We start from the raw sequence: 24,479 nt of genomic DNA, 5'->3' as shown, positions 1-24,479 counted from the left end.
GTGAATTGGAATTAGTTGAACTTGGAAGCATTGTCAAGTACAAAACAAAAGCAAAATCAGGTACGAAACGCGTACTGTAAACCTGTAGAAAATCCTCAAAATCACATATTGAGCTACTCATTGTCAAAAAAAATAAACAATTTGAAACAGTCATTGACACGCAGGTTTCTTAGGGCCGTAGTAACTTGGTGACACCGGCAGTGACAATATATAAAGGTCATTTCTTCAGTGCTGCTAATTAAAAAGGGGCAAAGAAAAGTCCCTTTGTTAAATATCACCTATCGTGGTGAATGCTAAAGAGCGCATATTAATGAATGCTGCTGGTGTTTCTTAAGGTTAGCCTCTCCATCTTCGTCTCTGGGAGTTACACGCAGGTCAAAAGTACGACTGGGACCGCGTCAGTCATGTTCTTTGACTCTAAATCAGTGTGTACATACATGCATATAGTTTCGTTGTCATTCATTTGCTTACCTTGTTGACGCGTCGTCTTTGTGTAGCATGTTTGTTGAATAACTCGGAGGCAAACAATTTGATTCCAAACAACTCACGCGCGTGCCACTTCCGGTAATCAACACCTGTCATCTGATTACAGGCATTAGGTGCACTATTCCCCCTGCTCCACGTACCACCTACTGGCCAATGAGAGAACTACAAGTGAACGCATTATTTCATAAACACACAAACTTTATATTGAACATAAATTCAAATTGGCTCCACCATCATGCTTACTGGGACTGGTGCACCCAGGAACCTTGTTTTGCGTGTGTGTGTCTGGATCCAAGGAACAGGAAGTGCCTGCATGTGCCCCAAATTTCAGGTGATTACAACAGACAGATCCAGCTATTCCCTGGCCCACTGTGTACACACTCAACATGTATCAACAGCCCTGAAACGGAGAATTCCTTCTGCTGGATAATCTCATTTCTATGGCTCCACTTCAGTTTCACATTGTCCAGCTGGTGCAGCTCATAATAACATGACGAGGTGGAAGAGCAGTGCACCCAAACAAAACACACTCCTTTTTAAAGATGAACAACAATTTTTAGGCTCATCTCTCAGAGGGCTTTCACTACTTTCACAGCTTTTTTTCTTTTGGTTCAGCTCACACATTTCTATCACGGTCCGGACCAAAGTGATAATCGGGACAATCAAAAGAAGATTATGGGTTTTGTAAACAGGAAATATACAGTAATCTGCCAAACCACAATGAGCTGCGAGTGAGCTTGGAATGAGGGGGAAAACAAAATGCCTTCTGGAAATATGAACATTAAGGAAGAACTGGAGCTATTGTTCAGTCAAATAATGAGCAAGGCAGGTTTTCAGAGGACTGTTGGAACAATACTGCATCCAGCCTCCCTGGAGACGGAGCATGGGGGTCCAATTGAGCCCCACCAGCCTCCACTAAGACACTATTGAGCATAGAACGTACCGGCTCTGACAACTGTACAGTTCACAGTGAACTGGAGGAAGCAATTTGGTAAATGAATGAGCTGTGATGCCGAACGTGATATAGTTTATTAACTTTCTAGGTGTGTCTGTTCAGGCTACGCAAGGACAATCCATTATTTTGTGCAATAAAGGGTTGGTGTTTGTTAAGCCTCTGTGATGTGGCATGTTGTCAATGCATCAGAGTCACATCAGTGGGTGAAGTAATCTGGCTTCAACCCTTAAGCCTTTTAATAACGGGCAACACCCAGGGTGATTGAACATGCTCAGTGTGACTGGTGATGCTGCTTTAGAAGGTGCTGCCTGTGATCGTAGACCCAGCAGAGCAATCGGCCCTTAAAAGCTGTAACAATGCTCCTGTCTCTAATCAACACGTTCACATACAGTATACTGTATTTGTGTAGTTTTTTTAAAGTAAAAGTTGATAGTTGATAGTCTAGACTAGAGCAAATTCAACACATCCAGTAAGTCTTGTTGCCTTGGAAACAAAGGACATGCTGAGAAGCTTGAGCTAATAATTCTGTTAGGTGGAGATGGGTTTGTAGGGGAGGCAATTGGTCTATGGAGATGTGACGGTGTGTGTGTGTGTGTGTGTGTGTGTGTGTGTGTGTGTGTGTGTGTGTGTGTGTGTGTGTGCCCGTGTGTGCCTGTGTGTGCCCGTGTGTGTGTGTGCTTGTGCTGGAGGGAAGAAGATGCAACGGGATGAGCATCTGCGAGTCGTAGTTGTAGTTATTCCTCACCTTCCCCTCTCTCTCTCTCTCTCTCTCTATCCTCTCTAAAACTCCCGGCCTCATCACTACTCCTGCATCTCTGCGGGAGCTTGACAAACCCGATATGTGAACGACACCACTTGCACAGCACTTTATTTACTGTCCGCTTCCTGCTGAGCAATGTTCTGTCACGTGCGGTCACCCCCCACTACACACACCTCACGAGGCCATAAACCAAACCCAAAAACTGCTGCACAAACGCTTTGTCAACTTTGTCCGCAGCCTGACATTGTTTACGATATACAGAAATAAATGTATAACTGATATGCAAAATGTTCCCACCAAGCACCATCTGTCAAACTTTAACCCTGCTGGGAGTTTAGCTGAGATACTTTTCACCTAATCTGTCATGAAAATATCATCTTGTAGAGGTCAAGAAAAACAAAGAAACATCTAAAAATACATACAACATCTTTTTGGTTACTTCTCTGGTTCGCAGAGGAAGGAGGCAAATGGTTTTCGAAAGGTTTAAAAAGAGGAGGGAGTGGAAACTAAAAAACACAGCCTGAAAACACCAAACGACACTGTTGATCATAATTGCGCTCACAACCTTTAATCTGGGTCTCAAATCATTAAAAAGCTCTTAATTGGCTCGGTCTGACCTTCCCTATTCCTCATTTGAATATAAAGCATTACAGGTTTTTGGGGCATTTTCCGGCAGAGAGACGATAACTCGAAAGGGTTAAAATCTCATTTGAATCCAATTAGGCCTTTGCTGTTTAATCCGAGCGTCACAAAGGTTACTAGTCAAGTGTAACGGGGGTAATGACCTGAAACCTCCATTTTAGCCTGAGAGAGATTTCACAGGTGTGTAAACACCGAGGGGACGTTTGGAGCATGCAGACGTGGAATTGTAATCACGAGATCTCCTGAATGCACAGTGATGCGATCTTGCCTGGTTACCATGGCAATGCTGTTCATAAACGTATCCTGCAACACCGCTGCCCGTGATGTCTTGTCTGACTACAAATCCAGCACAAAACTATATTTTCTCATTTATCATCATATTGTATATTGATCTATGAAGTTTTCAGTCAGGGGGGAGATAATGTCACTAATCTAACAGAGAATATATACAATCTATGATGACTTAAAGCTTTTCTTTGGCCCCTCTGAGTTCTATACGAGCAGGTGCCATAACATCCTGCTCCCCTGAGGCCATTGTTGATTTCCATCACCAAATAGAGCCATAAAACAATACATTTCATGTGATGATAAAGAAATGGAGTGTTACTCGTGACATTATTTGTTTGCCTCTCAGAGCAAATAGAATCAAAAATGTGCTCCAGGCTGCAAAACCACCCAGAGAAATCAATTTGCAGGTTTGCGTCTAACCTCAGAGACATTGAACTCCTATACGCAATCATTTCTTTAACTAATTCAGAGGCGAGAGTCCCGTTGAAAGCAGCAGATGAATTCTTTTCTCAACCTCTAATGAAGAATTCAACAGAAAATACAGCTTCTAGAAGATGAAATGGACTCGTTCACCATCAGGGAGAACATACAGATTCAGATCAGATCTAAAGCTTCATGTCCTCAATAAACACGTGGGAGCTTCTGCGGCAGCAAACCGCTCAGCACATGCTTGATTTCTCTGATGGAAGCTCCGAGGGGCAAATCCCAGCGTCACACTTTATCTCTACATGAAAAGGTCACACCTCCATTCCTGACACAGATGCAACATATGAACCATGAATGACGTGTCTGAACTAGTAAGGAGGTTGACTTCATCCTGCGGGTAGGTATTGGCACCATAAGCAAGAAAACACCCAATCTGGAACTTACACAGCAAAACCGGTGAGGTAAAACACGATGAGTGGCATTGATGGAAACCTGCTCTCAGCAACATTCCTTTAACAGTCTGGAAAAACAGCCTTTGTCGTGATTGCTGTATGTCAATTCTAATTTGTGTAGTTTGTGAATACGTTGACTACCAATAAACTGCAACCCGTCCCAATAAACAGCAAAGTTTACTACATGGGGCGTAAATGAAGTGATTATGTCCCACTGCAGCATTTTCAATTTGCAGAAGCATTCAATTTTAATCAATATACTCAATCAATACAACGATCAATAGCAAAGTATTCAATGCTAGACAAAATAACTAGGGAATGATGTGGTTCGGTCGGATAAATGAGTTCATTGGAGTCGTATTTTAGTGAGAAACAGCAAAAAAGGGCAAAGCTGTATCTCCTTATTCATCTGCTTTTACTGAAATATAATGGACGTGACAAAATCCGGAGAACAAGACTGTAACAGTCACCAAGCAGACAGCATCAAAACATCCTTGAGTAAATGCCCTGCATACTGATCTGAACAAATCATTGATCTCATCAGAAATGTACTGCCTCTCTTTCCCCATTATTGATTTTGCAATGCACTTTGTTTACCGGCTTTAGCCACAATGCTCTGTTGTATCTAATTATCGCAGCGAACGTGGATTGTCAAGTCTCCTCAGTGGCAGGATTAGTCATGGCAGGCACACAGTGCTTTTGTTATAGCAGCCCGAGCGAAGGTCAGTCTTTGTGTACTCCCTGAGTTTTTAAAGACAAAGAAACTGAATCATCTATTGATTATCCTATTAACATTGATTCTCTAAAAACACACTGAAGTTCCCCTTGCTAAGACTCTGTAAGTCTCTCTGGCGAGGCAGACTGTCCAAAAAGATCATTCCTAACAATATTTTAAATGCAATCACACGGAAACCATTACTGAACGTCATTTTCACATTGGCAATGGAGTCAAATCGTAATTTTAGACATGATCAGAGAATATATTGGAAGTTCTATGAATATGAATGATATTTGTAGAGCAGCAGACTGGATTTTAGTGACAGAGACAATAGAATGTATGTGAGGGAATATATTGGAGGTGCTGTTGTGTAATACCACAATGCCAGAATAGCAAATGTATTCGAAAAGAACAAACAAGAGGGATATGGTTGCCCCTCTCTATTAGGCCTATCTAGGAGGCAGTGAATAATGTTGAATGGTGAATAATTTATGAGGGTTTATTGATAAAAATGACTCGCTGCCTGTACAGCACCTAAACATCTGCAGGGGAGCTGCAGAAAGCAGCGCGACAACAATTCCAACATCAGAAAACAAATTAATTATCTTGCTGTTTATAATGTCAATTAATTCATTACTCAGACAGAATTCCACTGACGAGAGAAAACAAATTATTCTCTAATGAGCTGCTTAAAATATGTTCCTAATCTGCATTGGCATGAACGTCTCAATCTGCTGGAATAATGTGGTTTCTTGTTGATGCAACACTTTGTAGCCCCATTCTGTGAGTCCAGTAATCCATCTCATAAAGCGTTGAGAAATGTCTGGTAACACTACAGGTTTCCCAGCTGTGAACATCTCGGGAAACGCACATTAAATCTCTTAAAATAAATCACTACAACTTCACTAAGAAATTCTTCTGGCCGAGCCTCTGGAGACTTGGAGGATCAAACTGTCTCAAATAAGCATAACAAACATTCAAAACTGAAATGAATTATTTACAGTAATGGCTGCTACGTAAACTCAGATGCCCTGTCAGGAATCCAGTTTGCAAAATGCTTCCAAAACTGATTTAAATTGGGGCTAAATATTTTCAAGAAGCCGTTTCCTTGCTTGTTTTTCATCACCACTTGAGCCTGCAGTGATTTGGTCTGTAAAGGTTATTACAGAAAGCAACATTCAGCTCAACTAGGACCTAATTACAGCAGCGACATCAACACGTGGAGCCACCTTCTACTCTGACAACAATGGCAGCTAATTACAAGACATCAATGATTTACCATTGAGAGTAGGTGAGCGATATATCGTTAGCAGTTCCATGGATGCAGGTAGATGGGATTTGATAGCACCGCCACCTGCCCGTCCCTACAGATCAATACAAGATGGCGCACCATAACATAGCGTTCCCTGTCATTTTCTCCCATCCACTTCATAACAAAGTTGCCAGCATAAGTCAGCCATGACAGTCGCTTCAATTATGTGACAGTGGTGAAGAAAGAAGCGTGACGGATTGGTGTCAAAGCCCCCAGGGAGCCATGATCGAGACAGCAAGCAGGGGCCACCCATCTGTCAACAATCTCTATTAACTGCTACACAGATACGGGCACGCTGCTCTTTTATGTATCCGCCACAAAAAGACACAAGAGGCCCCATCACGATTGTGGGAGGGGATTCATTTTTACAATGAAGAAACTATGAATTTGAGGCCGTTGGATTGGTCCATCCATCAGGGGAGGGGGGGTCGAATCAAATTGAAATCTGACATTTAGAGCCTCCACGCCTTTGCACACTGGCACGGATATGAAGTATAGCAAGTGACAAATTGTTTGTATCGGGCTCAGTCCTCGGTGAAGCTTCTGAAAATGTTTAGGGTTAAAATGCAGACCCTTGACATTTTGCAGAAAGGTCATGTTTTGTGTTCATTATGCTCCCTTTTTTACATAGAAGCCAACAGTAGGGATGAGGATACTTGTCATATCCTGGTTTTCTGCCATCTCATAAATGCCTCCTGCCTCATTTGTCTTGCCAGTCGATACAGAGCACAGCAACAAACCGGGCTGTGATTGTCAGCAGGAGGAAAATTAGATCATTGTCTATCAGCTCAAATACGCCCACACTCTCAAATAACAAGATTTAATTGGGAAATAAATATTCACAAGGCAAAGCATCCAAGATGAATGGTTTAAATGGCTGGGTGTCATTTTACAGCTGAATTAAGCTGCAAATCTGAAATTCATTAAACGTCTGGACCCGACAAATTAGAGTCTAGGATATGGAGCTAATAAAGGTGATGTGTACATAGTGTTCTACGCTATTGCTGAAAGGATGTGTGGCAATTTTGATTAGCCACTCTCCTCGGGATACGCTGGGGTAAATAAGGACAGTTCCTTTCATTTTGAGTTTATATTGGAAAGTGAATACAGCTAATCCTGTACCTCTGCCAAGGCTTTCTGTTTACCATTTAGAGACTATCGGCTCTTGACTACAGAGGATAGTGTGCAGGCTCATTAGACGTTAAGGTATTAGATTCTAAGCAATTCAAGGTTTGCCCTAAAGATATAACAGATTATATACAGTAATGGTCCAGAGATACTGCGATTTGATGCGATTTTTGGTTTTGCGCGCCGGCACCCCCTTGCTACAGGAGGGACGATATTAAACCCGGCACCAGTTTTGCGCGCGCGGGCGCCGGGAACGTCCGTTGCCGGTGAAAATCACGGACAACACGTTTTTGCTTTTGGATTATTTCCGGCCACCGGGACCAACGTCTGAAATCACCAGTGGGTCAGGCGCCGATATTAAACGATATTAAACCCAGCACCAGTTTTACGCGCGCGGGCGCCGGGAACGTCCGTTGCGGGCACGCTTGCCGGTGAAAATGACGATATAAACCCTGCACCAATTTACCAAGTTAGACACAGGTCTACCGTGAAAAGATCAGATAGAATTCCACAGAATAGATGGGTCATCATCACAAGAGTCATTTTAACTTTTCACAGGGCAGACAACTGACTGACTTTTAGGTAAAACACTAATAATTAATTGATTAGACATTAAGATACAAATGGTCACCCATCATCTGTTCCTTAGCTCTTTCCTTTTTTTCTTTCCTATTTCGTATATTAAACCCGGCACCAGTTTTGCGCACGCGGGAGCCGGGAACGTCACCGGCATCGGCAAGTGTTTTTTTTTTCACGATTGTATGGCGAATCGCAACTTTACGCCGTGAGTCAAGATAGTAAAGAGTAAAGATAGATAGGACATTGTATCCATGACGTCACCTGACTGTATCTCACCCATCATTGTTAACTGCTCACCTGACTGGGGGAAGAACCAAGGCACTCCCTTGTTTACAACACGACACGCGGGCGAAACACCATTGGTCCGCTGCAGTCGCGCTTTAATGTGATTGGTCAAGATGTATGCCAGTCACGTAGAGGCGGGGCGATTATATTCTGAACCAGGAAATCGACCTCAGACGCCGTCAGGTTACTCTTAAACTGGACGCGGGTGTCGAAGTGAAGCGGCTCTGTGCTGAAAAATGTACAGAATTAGTTTGTTTGTGGTTTTAATCAGCCGTGTTGCTGTAGCGCTGGATAATGGCCTGGCGCTGAAGCCCACTATGGGCTGGCTGCACTGGGAGAGATTTATGTGCAACACGGACTGTGACGCGGATCCCCAAAACTGCATCAGGTAGGAGGAACAATTGAACAAAACAATGAAACGGCTGCACAATGAGGTGAACAATGACATAAAAGTGAATCATGATGAAGCCGAAGGAAAGCGAAAGAAGAAACAAAAGGCGCACAAATAAAACACGCGTCAATTCAACTTGTGTTCCTCCGGTTCAAGGAGCTTTCGCAGGCATTCATAAGGTTTAAAGAAACTGGGACAGACTAGAACAATAGAGGGGTGAGGTTTGTACAGAACAGAGTCAGGAAGTCACAGAAACAAACTTCTGGTGATCAATTACACAAGGATATCACATCATCAACCAAATATAAAGAAGCTAATGACGTGGTTTTCAGATGACGTCCAAAAACTCGTGAATGGCTTATTACTCTTTCATAATAATGGCAAACTACAGCATGATTACAGTGTCTTAGGAGACACACACACACACACACACACACCTGTCACAGGAAAATCCCACGTGACACTTTGATTGGATTTGCTTTTATTTCCTCCTTGTTTTGAGGCAATAAGAGATTCTGAAGCTGGAGATATTGAAGTCGGTGAGTAATGTGATAACCTTTATTTGTTGATTACTTTTCATGACAAATTTACAAAGTGCTTTGTAGTGAGGAGGAAAATACAAGTGCTAACGCCTGCCAGAGGAAAGAAAAGACACAAACAATGCTGATCTGTGTGTGTGTACACATACTTACAAAAGCAGATTAGTTTTTGTATTTGTATGTATTCTCTATTGTCTAAACCCATGCAGATGATGTGACTGAGCTTATTTACTTATTTTCATCTTATCATACACATCAAAGTACACTGAGAGCCATTGCAGGTCATTGTAATGCTTCAACAAAGTCTGAATAAGCATAACAATGATCATAAACGAATCTTACATCAAGTTTGTTCACTATCGGTTGGTTGGTTCACTATTCCAGATCTGGTATTGTCCTAAATATGTCCACCTTTGTGTTAAAACCCATCAGCGAGGGACGGAGAGACTTAATATAATGTGAACGCTACACAGCTTTACTTTGGGGGGGTTGCATTTGTCTGCCGTCTTGCCACCGCACATGACATTGATTCCTGGCATCTGACCGATACCATCAACTCTGCGACCGTGTCCTTCTGTCGTACTGGCAGCGAGAATCTCTACATGCAGATGGCAGACATGATGGTGAAGGAGGGCTGGAAAGAGGCCGGTTACGAGTACGTCTGCATCGATGACTGCTGGCTCTCCCATCAGCGCGACGCCAAGGGACGCCTGCAGGCCGACCCCAAAAGGTTCCCCGGGGGCATTAAGAAACTGGCTGATTATGTGAGTATAAGGCGGGATAACGCGAAAGCCCTGATGGAGAGGGATTGGGAGGAATGGTTGATTTCCTTCATGGGGTGGTATGAATAAAGATAAGTATGTTCATGGTAGTTTCCTATACTGTGCTTACTGCTGGATTTGGCCCAATACTTGCAAATCCTTGATAAATAACATTTTGAGACACCACTAGTTAAATAACTTTGGTTTATGGATTACATTCATTTATTATGAATCGATTATTCGTTCAACCTGCAGCTGTTTTCATAATGAAAGAGCAAAAGAAGGTCTCGGATTTTGTTGCTGGAGTAAAGGCGAAGCTATGGAGGCAAATATCGTCTAATGCAGGAGTGTGTTGCTGTTTCTCCTCCTTCCTAGAGGCAAGACTGACTTGTTGCCTTTCTGAGTTGGATACAGACGTGACAGGCTGACTTTTAAACCATACAGGGAAGCAGCCCAAAGCATTCAGCGGAATAGTAGTGCTGTTCGTTGGGAATTAATGTGTTCAAGTCGAGCTGAGGCAGAGCTGTTATATTTCTCTGTGTAACACTGCCACTTACTGGCACAAGCCTGTTACTTCCACCCAAAAAGGAGCGAGGGAATGATGTGATTTTTTTATGTTCAGGTCCATTCTAAGGGTCTGAAGCTGGGTATCTATGGAGATGTGGGGAAGACTACCTGTGCCGGATACCCAGCCAGTCTGGGCTACTATGAGACGGACGCTCAGACGTTTGCTGATTGGGACGTGGACCTGCTCAAATTTGACGGCTGCTACATGGACTGGACCTTAGTAGCAGAAGGTGAGCCATGGATTCATCAGGACGTTATAACGTTAACTTAGTCTCTGGTTTCTGACGTGAACCTCAAATAGTGACTTAAAATATCTTTAAATTAATTTAAACATGAATCAATTTACATCTGGTTCCGCTCTCTGGTTCCTGTTGTCATGTGATATTCACATTGAGTTGTTGGATAAGGTTAGCTTTGCTATAATCTCTTTTGATCTGCTCTGTTCAAGGTTATGTGAATATGTCAAAGGCACTTAACAAAACCGGAAAAAGTATCCTGTACTCCTGCGAGTGGCCGTTGTATGTGTGGCCTTTCCATCAGGTGAGACATTTGACCTTCCAAAACAAAACATTTAATGTCTGTCCTTTTCTATGAAGATACAAAACACTTCACATTCTTACATGCCTGCCTACAGCCAAACTACACAGCTATTCGAGAGACGTGTAACCACTGGCGCAACTTTGCTGACGTGTACGACTCCTGGAGCAGCGTCAAGACCATCTTGGAGTGGACCGCTGCTCATCAGGACATCATTGTGCCTTCGGCGGGCCCTGGAGGCTGGAATGACCCCGATATGGTACCCTGCTCTAATTATACACATCTCCGCTCTGACCTATGAGCACTATGTCAGTGACCTTTCTTGCCAGCAGAATGTTTTTACTGTTAGAAAAATGCTTATCTAGTCATTATGAGACGCTAAGTGTACTTATGTATGCGAGAATCTAAGCAACAGCACATACACGTTCTGAAATTGGATGTCCAGAGTCAAAGAGCAGATTGACCATTTTAGTTCAGTCTCCAAAATTGCTTTTTCAAAAATGTAGCCTGTAGTCATAACAAACCAGTTATAAAATGAATGCTCTCAATGCAACAATCAGGAGCTCTGAATTAGTCTTAAAAACAGACAGAATATGAAAACCAGCCTCGAATCGATATAAATGCAGTTTCCGGCAAACTAACTGTCTACTGTAACATTACTTCATTTCTCTAGCTGGTGATTGGGAACTTTGGCCTCAGTCATGACCAACAAGAATCTCAGATGGCGTTATGGGCGATCATGGCAGCCCCCTTGCTCATGTCTAATGACCTGAGGGATATCTGTCCTCGCTCCAAGGGGCTGCTGCAGAACAAACGCATCATAGCCATCAGCCAGGACGATCATGGCAGGCAGGGATACCGTACTGCTAAGGTAGGAGGGAGATAAAGAAAGTCAATTTGGTCATGTAGTTTAACATTTGGTCTGAGCTGTTGCATTGTGTTCCACAGGTGGACAGTTTTGAAGTGTGGGAGCGGCCTCTGTCTAAGAACCGTTTGGCCGTGGCTGTGCTGAACAAGCAGGAGATTGGTGGTCGGCGGGCATTTGCTGTCAGTTCAGTGCCTGGATGGAAGATATGTGACCCCAAGTGTAACGTCACCCAGATCCTCCCACAGTACAAGGAGTTGGGGGTTCAGACGCTACAAAGCAAGATGGCTGTACTGGTCAACCCATCTGGCACTGCTTTGCTGACTGTCACTCCTCTTACCAGTGTCAGGAGGATTCATCATCTGCACTGGCAGGACACGTCCATCAAAGACAAGCACGCCACTGTTTTATAGTCAGTCAAATCTGTGGCTTTTTACCTGCATTCTTTTTCCTTTTTTTTTTACCTTTTTACTTTTACAATTCCTTCAACAAACAGGTGATTTTAGTGCTTGAATTTTAAAGTAAATGTATTTTGCTTCTGTGTTACTGGGTCTGCTATGAGGCAATATTTGCACAATTACTGTGAATTCTGACAAAGTATGTACCACTGATCAAGACAAGCTGAGCACAAGAAACAAATGTGGCAAAATTGAGCTATTTGACAGTTTAGCTAAAATCCTGCACATCTAGCAGGCAGAAGGAAAATAAAAGGGGCTCAACAATAATGTAATGTGTTTTAATCCATTTATTGAAAATTGCGACAGCTTCACCCAGGAGACTTGACCATAGTTTAGAACTGGATGACCTGGCCCTATAAGAAGAGATGGACAGAAGGTTAAATTGAGTTAATTTTAGCATAATAATTGTAACAAGCATAAGTCTATAGTGACTTCAAGCATGAAGCATCAGCTTAAACTGCAAACTACATATTTTAGTTTAGTGAGGTTTATAGATTAAAAATGTCACCTGACACTAAGCATCACTTCTAAACAGGCTTTCAGCTGTTTCCTCAAACCTACATAAACAGAACTCAACACACCCACCACAAGCTTGTCCTCAGGAAAGCTTTGCTAGTAAGTCCTAAACTGTTCTAGTCCTATACTTTCAAGCTACATAACTATGCAGCCATACGTTTGAAAACATACATTTCAATGTATTTAAGATTTGCTAAACTGAGATTGCAGACAGCCAACACATGAGGCAGTAGTTTAAGTCTAGAAAAACAAACAAAACATCACATTTTAGTGGTGCGTGAGCCTTTGGGCCAAAAAAAAACAGAAGCCTGAAGAATGTTCTGATTTACCATAAGAGAGTGATGCAAAGAAACGGAAAATTATTTATTCCACACAAGGAGCTTAAACTGAGGTGTGCGGGATGTCAGGAACTATCAATATCGAAGTGTTTAAGCATCAGGGTTTGTCAAAATATAATGCAAATGTGTAGAATTGCCTGTGTCGTGAAGAACAAGCACATCTGGAGCACAGCCTTCATCCTAAAATTGTAAGTTAATGTTCAACTGGAAACTACCCCCTGTCAAAGCAATCAGAGCTCCACTAACAGCCTGTGTATTTTATCCCCTCTTCCTTTACCTTATTCATAACACATTTCAAGCAATACCACTCATTACCACTAACTGCAGCAGACTTAAAACCGCCCCCTGAAAGTGTTTATATTTTCTCTGCTCCAGTCACATGGCCTCAAAAATTCAGCCAACAAAGCTGCACACCCACACCTAAATCATCAATTTACAAATTTATTAAGTAAAACCTTTAATTGCTCGTACTGTAGACAAGGGGAGCATGGTCAGGCGTACCCAACTGAAATACAATACTTAATTTAATCCCTGTGATGCTACTCGGCTGAAAAATACAAAACTCGTCTTTGGTTGATATGCATTTGTCTAGATTGGTTAAAGTTGGTTTCATCAGAATGCCTACCAATCATGACCTTGGATAATTTTGTTTTAAAATCCAGTAATCCTGACAGTGAGGATTACCAGCACTTAATATATGAATGCGACAGTGATATTCACTCACCTATATCTGATACCTACAGTGAGTGTAGGACAAACTTCAACTAACCATATAAAGCCTCACATCTTAGGAGCAGGTATAACTGATCAGATCTCACAGGCCCATACGACTGCAGAGATAGGAATTCATACACATATTGGAACACTTAAAAGAATAAAGTATATGTACCTTTCTCTTCTTGTCACCACCCAACTCGAAGTGCTTGCATCTCTTGATGGCCAGCATTCTCTTGGATCTGCAGTTGGGCTCCACGCACTCAAGCCTCAGCACAATCTTTTTCGTGGTCTTAGCCTGTTGAAATGGCATCACGGCGGTCAGTATGGGAGCGATAATTAGGGTGGAAACTGAATGGTCGATCACTGAATTTCGGTAGAGTGGCAACATTAATCAGGAGCGTCAAGCACCATCCTGGTAGGAGAGCGCCATTATCCTTACTATGGCTGAGCTCATTGGATACACACACTATTTAGTCTACATTAACACCATGTCTTCATTTGTGTACAGTTAGTCTGAGCATTTACAAAGAGACTATATAAAACACTAGTATGTCAGCTGAAGTAAATAAAGCAGCAATGAGGCTTGGACACACTGATCTCCAGCGTACTTACCTTCTTTCTGAAAATGGGCTTAGTCTGGCCCCCGTAGCCGGACTGCTTTCTGTCGTATCTCCTCTTACCTACAAAGCATCGATTCAGTTAATTACTTGTACACCAGTCGTCACTAATAGCTCGTTATGCGTTTATGTTTGTTTGTCTTTACCCTGTGCGTAGAGGGAATCCTTTCCCTTCTTGTACTGGGTCACTTTGTGGGGCTGGTGCTTCTTGCACTTCTTGCAGTAGGTCCTGCGGGTCTTCGGGACGTTAACCTACGAAGATAAAAGCGTTAACATTACGCTTTAGCGGACTGGTGACGTCACATGTAGACTACAGGCAGATTTTAGCTAACCACGTTACTTGTATTTATTTCCAAAGCGCAAACGGACACATAGCTGGTAAACTTCACGTCTCACTCCAATTGTAGAGAATGTTGCTATAATTCAAATTGGCCACAAAGCGAAGGTGGCGTTAGCTTCAAGGTAGCATATTAGGATAGCGTTGGGAAATTTCAAAGCCACTTCTAAATAACATAACGTAAATGGCGTATACATTTCAGTCACTTGTTACACTGTGTGTATCGTTGCAGCTGCACGCACTGACAGCGAGTTTAATTAAATGTAAGGCACGTGAGACACGGCACAGCCATTGGAGACCCGCGGCCTCTACGCTCACAGCCGGCACAGCGAAATGACCATTTAACTGCGTAAACTACACAAAATACATCCAATAATACACCTGACGCATTCATCTTTAAGATGTTAACGTATGTGGGTTAAAAGCGTTCAACAACAATTCTTAAATCACAAAGATTGACGTAGATTGTACAAAATGTCTCGCTGTGATTATTTCATACCATGGTTGCGCCCCGATGCAGAGGAAAAGAGAACGTAAGAGCCGGAAGCAGTTCCTAATGTAGACTTCAGCGGCGCGGGGGAAGTTAGTGTGCCCCCTAGCGGCAGGTCGAGGCAGGAGGACTCACATTCTAAACAAGCATGTGGAAGTCACAGTTAATCAAGAGAATGTTGCTTCATTTTGGATTATTGTTGTTTTATTTGTTACAACATTCTTAAATCTAGAAATAAAACAGCTAAAAAGGTTACTTTTAGAATGTCTTTCAAAGTGTTTCAAAACCACATGATCATGTCAAATGCATTCTTTATTATAAAATATTATGATAAAAAAAAGTCTTTGAGAAGTTGTATTATCATTATTAAATTAGTACATTGATTCCCCTAAAAATGTCACAGACACAAACTTTATTGTCATGTGACCAATCTGTGATTCAGACCTTTACAGTGGACAATAAAAGCCTTTTTCAAAGTCTTGTTTATGTTTACATGCTTTCATCTTCAGACACATTCACAGAAAAACACAGCTCACATCTCTTACCCAGTTGATAACCGCCATTTGAGAGATTAAAGATAAAAAGATGAAGAAGATTAACAAGTTACAACACATTTAGTGGCAGTAGACAAAATAAGGTGAAATTCTCCTCGTCTGACTTAATTCAGTAACCAAATATGGGTATGTGTTGGCTTAGCTCTGTTTAACTTATCACCAAACTGCCCTTGTGAGCTGATATGAAAATGAGCAGGATAGAAAAGGGGAAGTAAGTGGAGTCAATTCCTCTCTCTGGGTGGGGTTTAGCTTCTTGCATCACAGAAAAACACATTTTATGGAAGACAACATACTAAGGCAGACGTCCATGACATTAGCTCAAGTCTCAGCATCTGTCGTTTTCTGTCTGATGCTCAACGTTTGTAGGTGTCTGGGTGAGTAACGAGTTACATTATAGGCCGTAAGACGAGAAGAAGGGTGATCAGTTTAGTAGTGACTTTGTACTGTAATGCAGTTTTAAAGCTTAAATCAAGTGGGAAAACTAACTAACTAACCTTTTTTCACATTTCCATTCAACTAAACTACATCAATTCTGAGTAGATTCTATTGTATATTCTGATACTAAATTGTAATTTCAATTTTGCATGCAAATCTTTAAGTTAAATTAAGTGGGCCCATGTTAGGTTATGTTTATGTTTTCATTAGTATTCTATGATATATATGTTTTAACCTACTTTCATGTCATTACATTCCTTATATTTAGGCATATTACAATGATTTCCAGCATGCCTCAGATTGAATGTGAGATCAAGCTCACATTTTTCATGCAACATAAGATAACATCAGAATTTGCTATATTAACAAGCAAACTACTGTATATTAGTGGTATTTGGTTTAAGAAATGCTAATTCCATCCATTTTTGTACCAATATACTAAGTTTTGTACAGGGACACAGGAGGCCGAAGCCTATTTTAGTGTGCGTTTATTTTACCAAATGTTATTTGAATATTTTTTTATTCACTGTATGTACATGTATGACACATCTGTGCTCTGTAACATCCATTGAGTTGAGAGGAAGCTTTAATTGCGAGTCATCACTACATACTGCAGCACATTACAATTTGAATAGCTTCCTTACTTTCCTTTACACGGTACTTTCATGCATCACAAAAAACCACATACTTATCTGTCACGAAGCGTCCGGAAAGACATCATTTCAATCGGTTCCTGTTTAACCAACACATTTATTGGGTATGTTGTGCCTTTCTGGGTCAGACATTGCAGAAAACGTACAGCAAAACAAATGCGTTCGAACTAGATGAAACAAAGTACATCCACATCTTCTCTTCAACGGATTCAAACAGTAAACTTAAAGATGAAACTTCCACATCTGCACGTGTGAGTCAGATAAAATGCATTTTCAAAACATATTTTATATAGTTATATAGCTGACAAACTGTGAAAAAACCACAGTCAGACTGAAAAATCGACCTGATCTGTGGGGATGAGTGTAAGTTTAAGGTGGTATTGTGATTACATATGTTAGAATAACCACACAACTGAACAGAGATCATCTGGTTTAAGTGCAACAGGGCCACTGGGTCTCTTCTCCGTTCACACTGCAGTTCATTACTGATGCAACTTCCCTATGAGTTTGTCTGTGTCAGCCACCATGAGTCAGAAAGTAACAAAACCTATCCTCAAAGCTCCTGGTAGCCACGATACAGTCAAACATGGATGCCCAGCTTCACCCAGAGAGATCAAACAGAGAGATAAGTGTTTGAGTTATGTATTACGTCTACTTTAATAGCGGTATGAAAAATAATCTGAGCTTTTGTTGAGTTTGCCGCTAGAAATGAGAAATGGCTGAGAGTGTTTCAGGGAATAGGGAACAATTTGGTCTCTGTGCATGACAGTTCAAAGCAAACCGAGTGAGACGAAATGTCACACTCATGGTTGGTGGAGAGTGACAGAAGTTTCTGGTAGTGTAACACTTCAAATTATAGAAGGAAGTGCTCACAAGCTGAAAATAGGCCCAACTGCACTCACATCTTACAGACTGTAACAGAAAACAAGCTTTCGGAAATGTGACGAGGGTGAGTTTGGCCATGATACTTTAACACTGTGACGCTTCTTTGTTAGAATAATATCTCCTGTGTGTGTAAAAGCATTAAAGCAGTAAATTGTACTGGATAGGAACATGTCTGTGAGCAGCTGTTTCTGGTATAAATAGTGTTTTTCAAGGTGACTCAGTTTTCTGTTTTGCATCTTCGCCCTTGATTTTGTTTCGAGCACTGATTACTTTGTTTGATCATCTTTGTAATGTTCTTCAACACAAACGAGGCATTAGTATTTCTCTTCCTTTTCTTGAGAGACATTTACTACTTTGTTGAGATCTAAATTGGTAACCATTGCATGTATTTGATGTGGTTGGCCAAATGAAACTCAAGGTGTTACAGTCCACATATTGTGCAGAACAACGTGGACTTGGGTGATAAATGGTGTCAGGATGGAGCACTTTGATACCAGCTCAGACTCGACATCTGTCAAACTTTGCACCTACAGGTTTGCAGGATCGTTTCTGAAATTCTGTTATGGGAGGAGCACATTTTTGTCCTTATTACTCACAGATGTACCGTGTAACGGCTAGATTTCCTATAAGACCAGATGTGTACTAAGTGGTACCTAGTTGTACTTAAACAAACTACAAACCTGAAGCGAAGGCTACGCACTTGCACCCCCTTCCTTTTTATAAAAAGGGTGCATCTCCAGAGAAAAGGCAAATTCTGGATTCTTAACCTTTGCCAAACAAATAAAAACACTGAATAATTCAGAGTGAAGGGCACTTTTACTAAACTAAGCTCTGTGAAAATGGGTGAGTTAGTCACTCACCAGTGAACTGACACCCTGAGTAGGTGTGAATGGTTGGGTTGTATGTGGCTTTGCTGCAAAGTAAACCTCCAGACAGTCTGACTTATTATGTTACTTATGTCTTCTTTCTGTGTAGATTTGAGCTGACGAAATCATGTCAGACAATATAATGGAAGAAGTCTTCATAAAGCGATCTCAGCAGAAGAAGAAGACGTCGCCTTTGAACTACAAATATAGGTTGTTTGTTCTCACACAGGAGAAAATAGCCTACTATGAGTATGATCCTGACAAAGGGGTGAGTAGGCGTCGTCCCTGTGCATAAGAGATATTTCACATCTATTCAAAGTGACAGAAATAGCTTTTTCTTTGGATAATTTTGCCTGTTTTTCACCAAGCATACTTGTTTCCGCCTCTGCAGAAAAGAAAAGGGCAGAAGGGCTATGTTGACCTGGAGAAGATCAAGTGTGTGGAGGCAGTAAATGCGGAGCCTAATGCCCCGAAAGAGCGCATGCATGCATTCCAGGTCAAAACCTTTCCAAATGCACCATTAACTCTTTATCCAGACAGACTTACACATATCATCCAAACAAATCAACCAATGTAGACACTCTATATTACAATATCACGTCTCAATCATTTCCCTTAGCAAAAAACTGGTCCAGTCCTCTAATAGTTAATGTAAAGACAATGCAGTAAGAAGTGAAACAAACTTTCACACTTTGATGATCTAGGGGCTTTCAGTGAAGCTGTACAGCTGCGTGTGATGCCACCACACACACGAAAATGGCCTCAGGATGTGCATAATCCACAACAGAATACACACAACTTCCAGTTTTAGCCATGCCATACATACATGTATTCCTCGCTAATGGGTGTTGAATTTTCACCGCAGATCGTTTATGATGAGGGGCCTCTGTACGTCTTTGCAAAAAACGAAGAGGTTCGTGAGCAGTGGATAAAGAAGCTAAAAGAAAGTAAGTATATACATCAATAGTTCCTGTAAATGAGATTAAGATCCTGTGTCCTTTCCAGTCACGCAGTGTGTAATTAGACCATGGGTGCATGCAAACGCTGCTGTACACAGGAGGTCAGGATAGCTATGCAAATAACAATGTTGATCTATGTAAATGTCCTCCCGTGTGTGTGTGTGTGTGTGTGTGTGTGTGTGTGTGTGTGTGTGTGTGTGTGTGTGTGTGTGTGTGTGTGTGTGTGTGTGTGTGTGTGTGTGTCCACTCTTGTGCATAGTGGTGCGCTTCAACAAGGATCTGATGCAGAAGTATCACCCTTGTTTCTGGGTTGATGGGATCTGGCTTTGCTGTCATCAGGAAGTTAAACAGGCTCTGGGCTGCAGGGCGCTGGATGGTAAGAATGGTGAGAATGTGATCACTTAGAAAGGTTGGCAATCTGCAACAATCATTCAACAACTACCACAACATGTACTTCTTTTCATATACGTGACTTATATTTCATTGATAGGCTTTTCTTCCAAATCATCTCGGCGAAGGGTATCCAGGAAACCTCTTCCTCCCACCCCAACAGAGGTACACACACACACACACACACACACACACACACACACACACACACACACACACACACACACACAATCCTTTTAGACAAATATTCATGGGTTCAAATGTAATCTTTTATTTGACATGACTTTATATTGTTTCAGGAGAAGTCTGTCTGCCTGTTACCTCCTGAGCAGCCTGCACAGCCTCCAGGTATGACTGTCATAGCCGAGTATGATTACAATCCCATGACGGCCCAAGACCTGGAGCTGAGGAAGGATGAAGAGTACATCATCCTGGAGATGTCCGAACCCAACTGGTGGAGGGCTCGGGACAAATATGGGTGAGTGTGATATAACATACGAATGTAAGAGGCCCAACGTACCCAATGATCCAGTCAAATCAATGGCAAATCAATTGATCAGATAAATGTCTTCATCAAATATTTTACATTGTCTAAAACCTATGTGTCAACTGGAAAGAAATGAGTACAATTCCCTTTGAGCTGCTGGACCTGCCAAGATCAACATCATTCATAGACTGCAGTCCTGTTTATCTACTGTATACTATAATTACGGAATAATATCCTGTGTTTTCATTTTCTTCTGCAGAAAAGAAGGATACCTACCTAGCAATTACGTAGTGGAAGCAGTAAATGGTTTAGAGAAATTTGAGTGAGTATCCAGCGTCTCCAAATCAGCTATAGTGCATCAGCTACTTTGCTTTTCCCTGGGATAAAAACGCACTCAAGTGTTTTTGTGATTCATCTTTAAAGTTGTTCACCTCTATTTTCACAGGTGGTATTGTAAGAACACAAACCGTAGCCAGGCAGAAAAGCTGCTGAAGACTGAGGTGAGCCATATTACACCTTATAATCATATCAATAGCAATATTTCACCTCATAATCATATCACCTTATGATCATATCAATCACCAGAACTTTGACTCTTGTTACTGTACCTGACTAACAGTTGTGTACACATTTGGTACAAACATACTCTTATTTTGACGCTTGTTTTGTCGTTTCCCGGCGTCAGAACAAAGATGGAGGGTTCTTGGTGCGCGATTCGAGCAAGGCTGGGAAGTACACCGTGTCTCTGTACAGCAAGGGTGTTGTGTGAGTAAATTTACTGCATCCACAAGCCTCTGCCCAGTCATGCGTGAAACATAGCAAAAGAAGAACTGTTTGTAATGAAAGCGGAAACAGTAGCCCACACAGGGGAAAAGATGTAAATTATTCATGCAAAACCAGGATTTATATCTGTCTGCAGAGCTTTTCATCACACGCCTGTAATACAGAGCTGCATTGTGGGTAACAGGGACGCAGTATTATCGTAATTACTCATTCTTGATCCGTGACGGCAAACAAATACCTGTTGTTTAACATATTATAACTTACTTTCTCTATTGTTTATCTAATCCTGCAGGCATTACAACATCTGCACGACCGCACAAGGCCAGTTTTACCTGGCGGAGAAGCATTATTTCAACAGCATCCCAGACCTCATCAACTACCACCAACACAATGCAGCAGGTCTGTAGCTCCACATCAAATTTCCAACGTGATTCTGCAGGGAATCGATAAACAGAGAACAAAGTCAAATCGTTTATTGGCACACATCTATTTGTTTATCTCCCTGGCCAGGTATGGCAAGCAGGCTGAAAAACATTGTATCAAACCGGCCGAAGCCTCCATCCACAGCAGGACTGGGCTATGGTAAGAGAAAGAGTACAGCATGTCAGCATCAGTGACCTGAATGACTAAACATCAGATGTGACAAGCCTCAGTTTGTCTGCTTCCTCAACTTCTAGATGTGTTCTCCTGATAATCATCAAGAACGCTATGGTGCAATTTACAAACTTAGTTATCTGATTTTGCAGAAGATTTGTGTGGAATTCAAGAAATATCGTGAATAAGTGTTTCTCTGCAAGTAGACTGGGGAAGCAGAAACGTCATGACTTGTTTTCTTGTTGCTGTGATTGTCTATTAAGATGTTTGAAGTCTTACAGTGCCAGTTTAAAGTTTATTTCTTGTCATCTCTAGGTGTGTGGGAGATTGACCCCAAAAACCTGACCTTCATTAAGGAACTGGGCTGTGGTCAGTTTGGAGTGGTGAAGTACGGAAAGTGGCAGGGCCAGCATGACGTGGCCATTAAGATGATTAAGGAGGGCTCCATGTCAGAAGATGATTTTATAGAAGAAGCCAAAATCATGATGTAAGCAAGAAAGCAACTGAATTCAATTTGGAAAGAACAGTTATTCACAATCATGCTCACACTGTCTGGTACACTCTACGTAATACTGAGGTATTATACGGGGAAGTGTGTGTGTGTTTCTACGTGTCCAACTTCTGTAAGGAAAATCATGTTATACAGCTTCCTTCTCGTTTTGATCAAACCAGGAAGCTTCGCCACGAGAACCTGGTTCAGCTGTACGGCGTCTGCACCAAACAAAGGCCCATCTATATAGTGACCGAGTTCCTTTCCAACGGCTGCCTGCTGACGTACCTCAGAGAGGGCCTGAAGCAGCACCCAACATCTGCCCAGCTGCTGGAGATGTGCAAAGACGTGTCGGAGGGCATGGCCTACCTGGAGTCAAACCAGTACTTACACAGAGACCTGGTGAGAGGGCCGGGAGATGTGATTAGACCAGTGGTTCTCAAAGTGGGGGGTGCAACCCCTTGGGGGGACGGAGAATGAGCGTCCAGAGCGCCCCCCGTCAGACCGATCAGAAGTCCTGTATTGTTTTATATTGTCTCAGGGGTCCTACTGTCCATGATTTTCACTGGCAAGCGCGCAAAACCGGGAACCGGGAACGTCCGTTGCCGGCACACTTGCCAACACGGGTTACCAGGGGGGTTACAGGGGGCTCCTGAAACACTGGTGGTTTCGGACGGTGGCACCGGTGGCCAGAAATAATCTAAAAGCAAAAACGTGTTTTCCGTGATTTTCACCGGCATCGGCAAGTGTTTCTATCGCGCCCTTATAACTTATGATCTATAAAAGGGGGGCGCACAAGAAAAAGTTTGAAAACCACTGGATTAGACGAAGGGTATGAGTCTTGATGTTTCAGTAAAAATGTGTTTTTGTTTACTTCATCCTCAGGCTGCCCGAAACTGCTTAGTCGATACTAACGGCACCATCAAAGTGACTGACTTTGGCCTATCAAGGTAAAATACTTTATATTCTTCTCAGGACACAAATGATTATAAATGGATTCATAAGGGGTTAAGCTAAAACGCATTTGTATGCTGTTAGGTACGTCTTAGATGATGAATACAGGAGTTCAGAAGGTTCCAAGTTCCCTGTCCGCTGGTCGCCTCCTGAAGTCCTCCTTTACTGCAAATTCAGCAGCAAGTCAGACATCTGGGCATACGGTGAGTAAGAGTCTAATGTTAGAGATGTACAATTTATATCAATGTGTAAAACGCCAATAGAACTTTGGTTAAAGAATGTGTTCTTACCTCGAAACTCTAACTGGTGTCATAGAGATCAGGTTTAGAAAATGGAAAGATCTCACAGAGGTAATATGAACCAATATGATTGTGATTGTGACATACATTTTAGGTGTTCTAATGTGGGAGGTGTACACCTTGGGCAAGCTTCCATATGAACGTTTAAACAACGTAGAAATAGTGGATCAGGTGTCTCGGGGCCTGCGACTCTTCCGCCCTCAGTTGGCCAATGATAAGGTGTACAACATCATGACCAGCTGCTGGCTTGATGTAAGTGAAACATTTGAACTCATTATATCAGACAGTATTAAATGGATATATCTTCTGGCAAATAATGGTAACTTTTGGTTTTGTTGTTTTCAGAAAACAGATGAGAGACCTAATTTCCAGGAACTAGTAGCAAACGTGCAGGATTTGCTGTATGAGCTTCAATAGAGCCACACACATAAACTCACACACCCATTAGTACCTCTGTGTATCTGTGGAAAGCTCCTCTGTCATGTGAATACATTTTGTTTGCTGTATTTGTAACGTGAATGTCATGTGTAACTCGTATTTAGACATACTTTTATAAGTCTGTTGACAAGCATTCTGCTGTGTATATGTTAAAGAAAATATATGGATTAAAAGTATATTATGACTGTCTCAGTTGTGCATCGTTTGTGTTGAATTATGTCATTGAATCATCATTTTATACAGTTTCTTTTAAGTGTGCCTGAGAATAATAAGAAATAACATCAAAAGTCTGAGAATGATAAGAAATACCAAGATAAGAACATTGCAATGTATACACGTCATGCATGCAGACTGTGACTAACAGAGAGAATGATAAGGAACACCAATATAAATTCCAGGAATAAGTTTTCAATCAATAGATTCAAATAAATGTATTGTAATAAATTCCCATAACCAGCAATGGTAAAATAAAATATTTTTAGAAGACTGTCATGGTTGTCAACTATTAAAATGTATTTGGATAGCTTA

The 24,479-nt window shown here is 41.7% G+C and overlaps 3 protein-coding genes across 5 annotated transcripts; 2 read left to right on the top strand and 1 right to left on the bottom strand.

Moving 5' to 3' along the window:
• Positions 1-8,187: 8,187 nt before the first annotated feature.
• Positions 8,188-12,312, top strand: gla (galactosidase, alpha). The gene is made up of 7 exons (XM_076149038.1): positions 8,188-8,419; positions 9,551-9,725; positions 10,345-10,519; positions 10,738-10,829; positions 10,924-11,085; positions 11,500-11,697; positions 11,775-12,312. The coding sequence occupies exons 1-7, from the start codon at positions 8,268-8,270 to the stop codon at positions 12,102-12,104; spliced, it is 1,284 nt and encodes a 427-aa protein (XP_076005153.1). The 5' UTR covers positions 8,188-8,267; the 3' UTR covers positions 12,105-12,312.
• A 108-nt stretch (positions 12,313-12,420) lies between these two features.
• On the bottom strand, positions 12,421-15,299 carry rpl36a (ribosomal protein L36A). The gene is made up of 5 exons (XM_076149039.1): positions 15,174-15,299; positions 14,484-14,589; positions 14,333-14,400; positions 13,893-14,015; positions 12,421-12,502 (listed from the first exon to the last, which is right to left on the bottom strand). The coding sequence occupies exons 1-5, from the start codon at positions 15,174-15,176 to the stop codon at positions 12,482-12,484; spliced, it is 321 nt and encodes a 106-aa protein (XP_076005154.1). The 5' UTR covers positions 15,177-15,299; the 3' UTR covers positions 12,421-12,481.
• Positions 15,300-15,978: 679 nt separating this feature from the next.
• On the top strand, positions 15,979-24,474 carry btk (Bruton agammaglobulinemia tyrosine kinase). Of its 3 annotated transcripts, none has more exons than XM_076148944.1 (18): positions 15,979-16,092; positions 18,667-18,825; positions 18,949-19,053; positions 19,423-19,504; positions 19,776-19,892; positions 20,007-20,071; positions 20,206-20,384; positions 20,653-20,715; positions 20,839-20,893; positions 21,079-21,158; positions 21,469-21,575; positions 21,687-21,758; positions 22,086-22,257; positions 22,443-22,662; positions 23,146-23,210; positions 23,299-23,417; positions 23,608-23,765; positions 23,859-24,474. In XM_076148944.1, the coding sequence occupies exons 2-18, from the start codon at positions 18,685-18,687 to the stop codon at positions 23,928-23,930; spliced, it is 1,872 nt and encodes a 623-aa protein (XP_076005059.1). In that variant the 5' UTR covers positions 15,979-16,092; positions 18,667-18,684; the 3' UTR covers positions 23,931-24,474. The 3 variants fall into 3 exon arrangements, with proteins under 3 accessions (XP_076005059.1, XP_076005056.1, XP_076005057.1); XM_076148941.1 differs by having other exon boundaries at positions 19,776-19,901; XM_076148942.1 differs by lacking the exon at positions 15,979-16,092 and adding an exon at positions 17,607-17,755 and having other exon boundaries at positions 19,776-19,901.
• The last annotated feature ends 5 nt before the right edge of the window (positions 24,475-24,479 follow it).

Source organism: Genypterus blacodes, unplaced genomic scaffold, assembly GCF_046128005.1.
Source record: "Genypterus blacodes isolate CSIRO-AG114 ecotype Tasmania unplaced genomic scaffold, CSIRO-AGI_Gbla_v1 ptg000044l_1, whole genome shotgun sequence".
In the NCBI taxonomy this organism is placed as follows: Eukaryota; Metazoa; Chordata; class Actinopteri; order Ophidiiformes; family Ophidiidae; genus Genypterus; species Genypterus blacodes.
The sequence above is the reverse complement of the archived record's forward strand: the minus strand, read 5'-3'. Positions and strand labels throughout refer to the sequence as shown.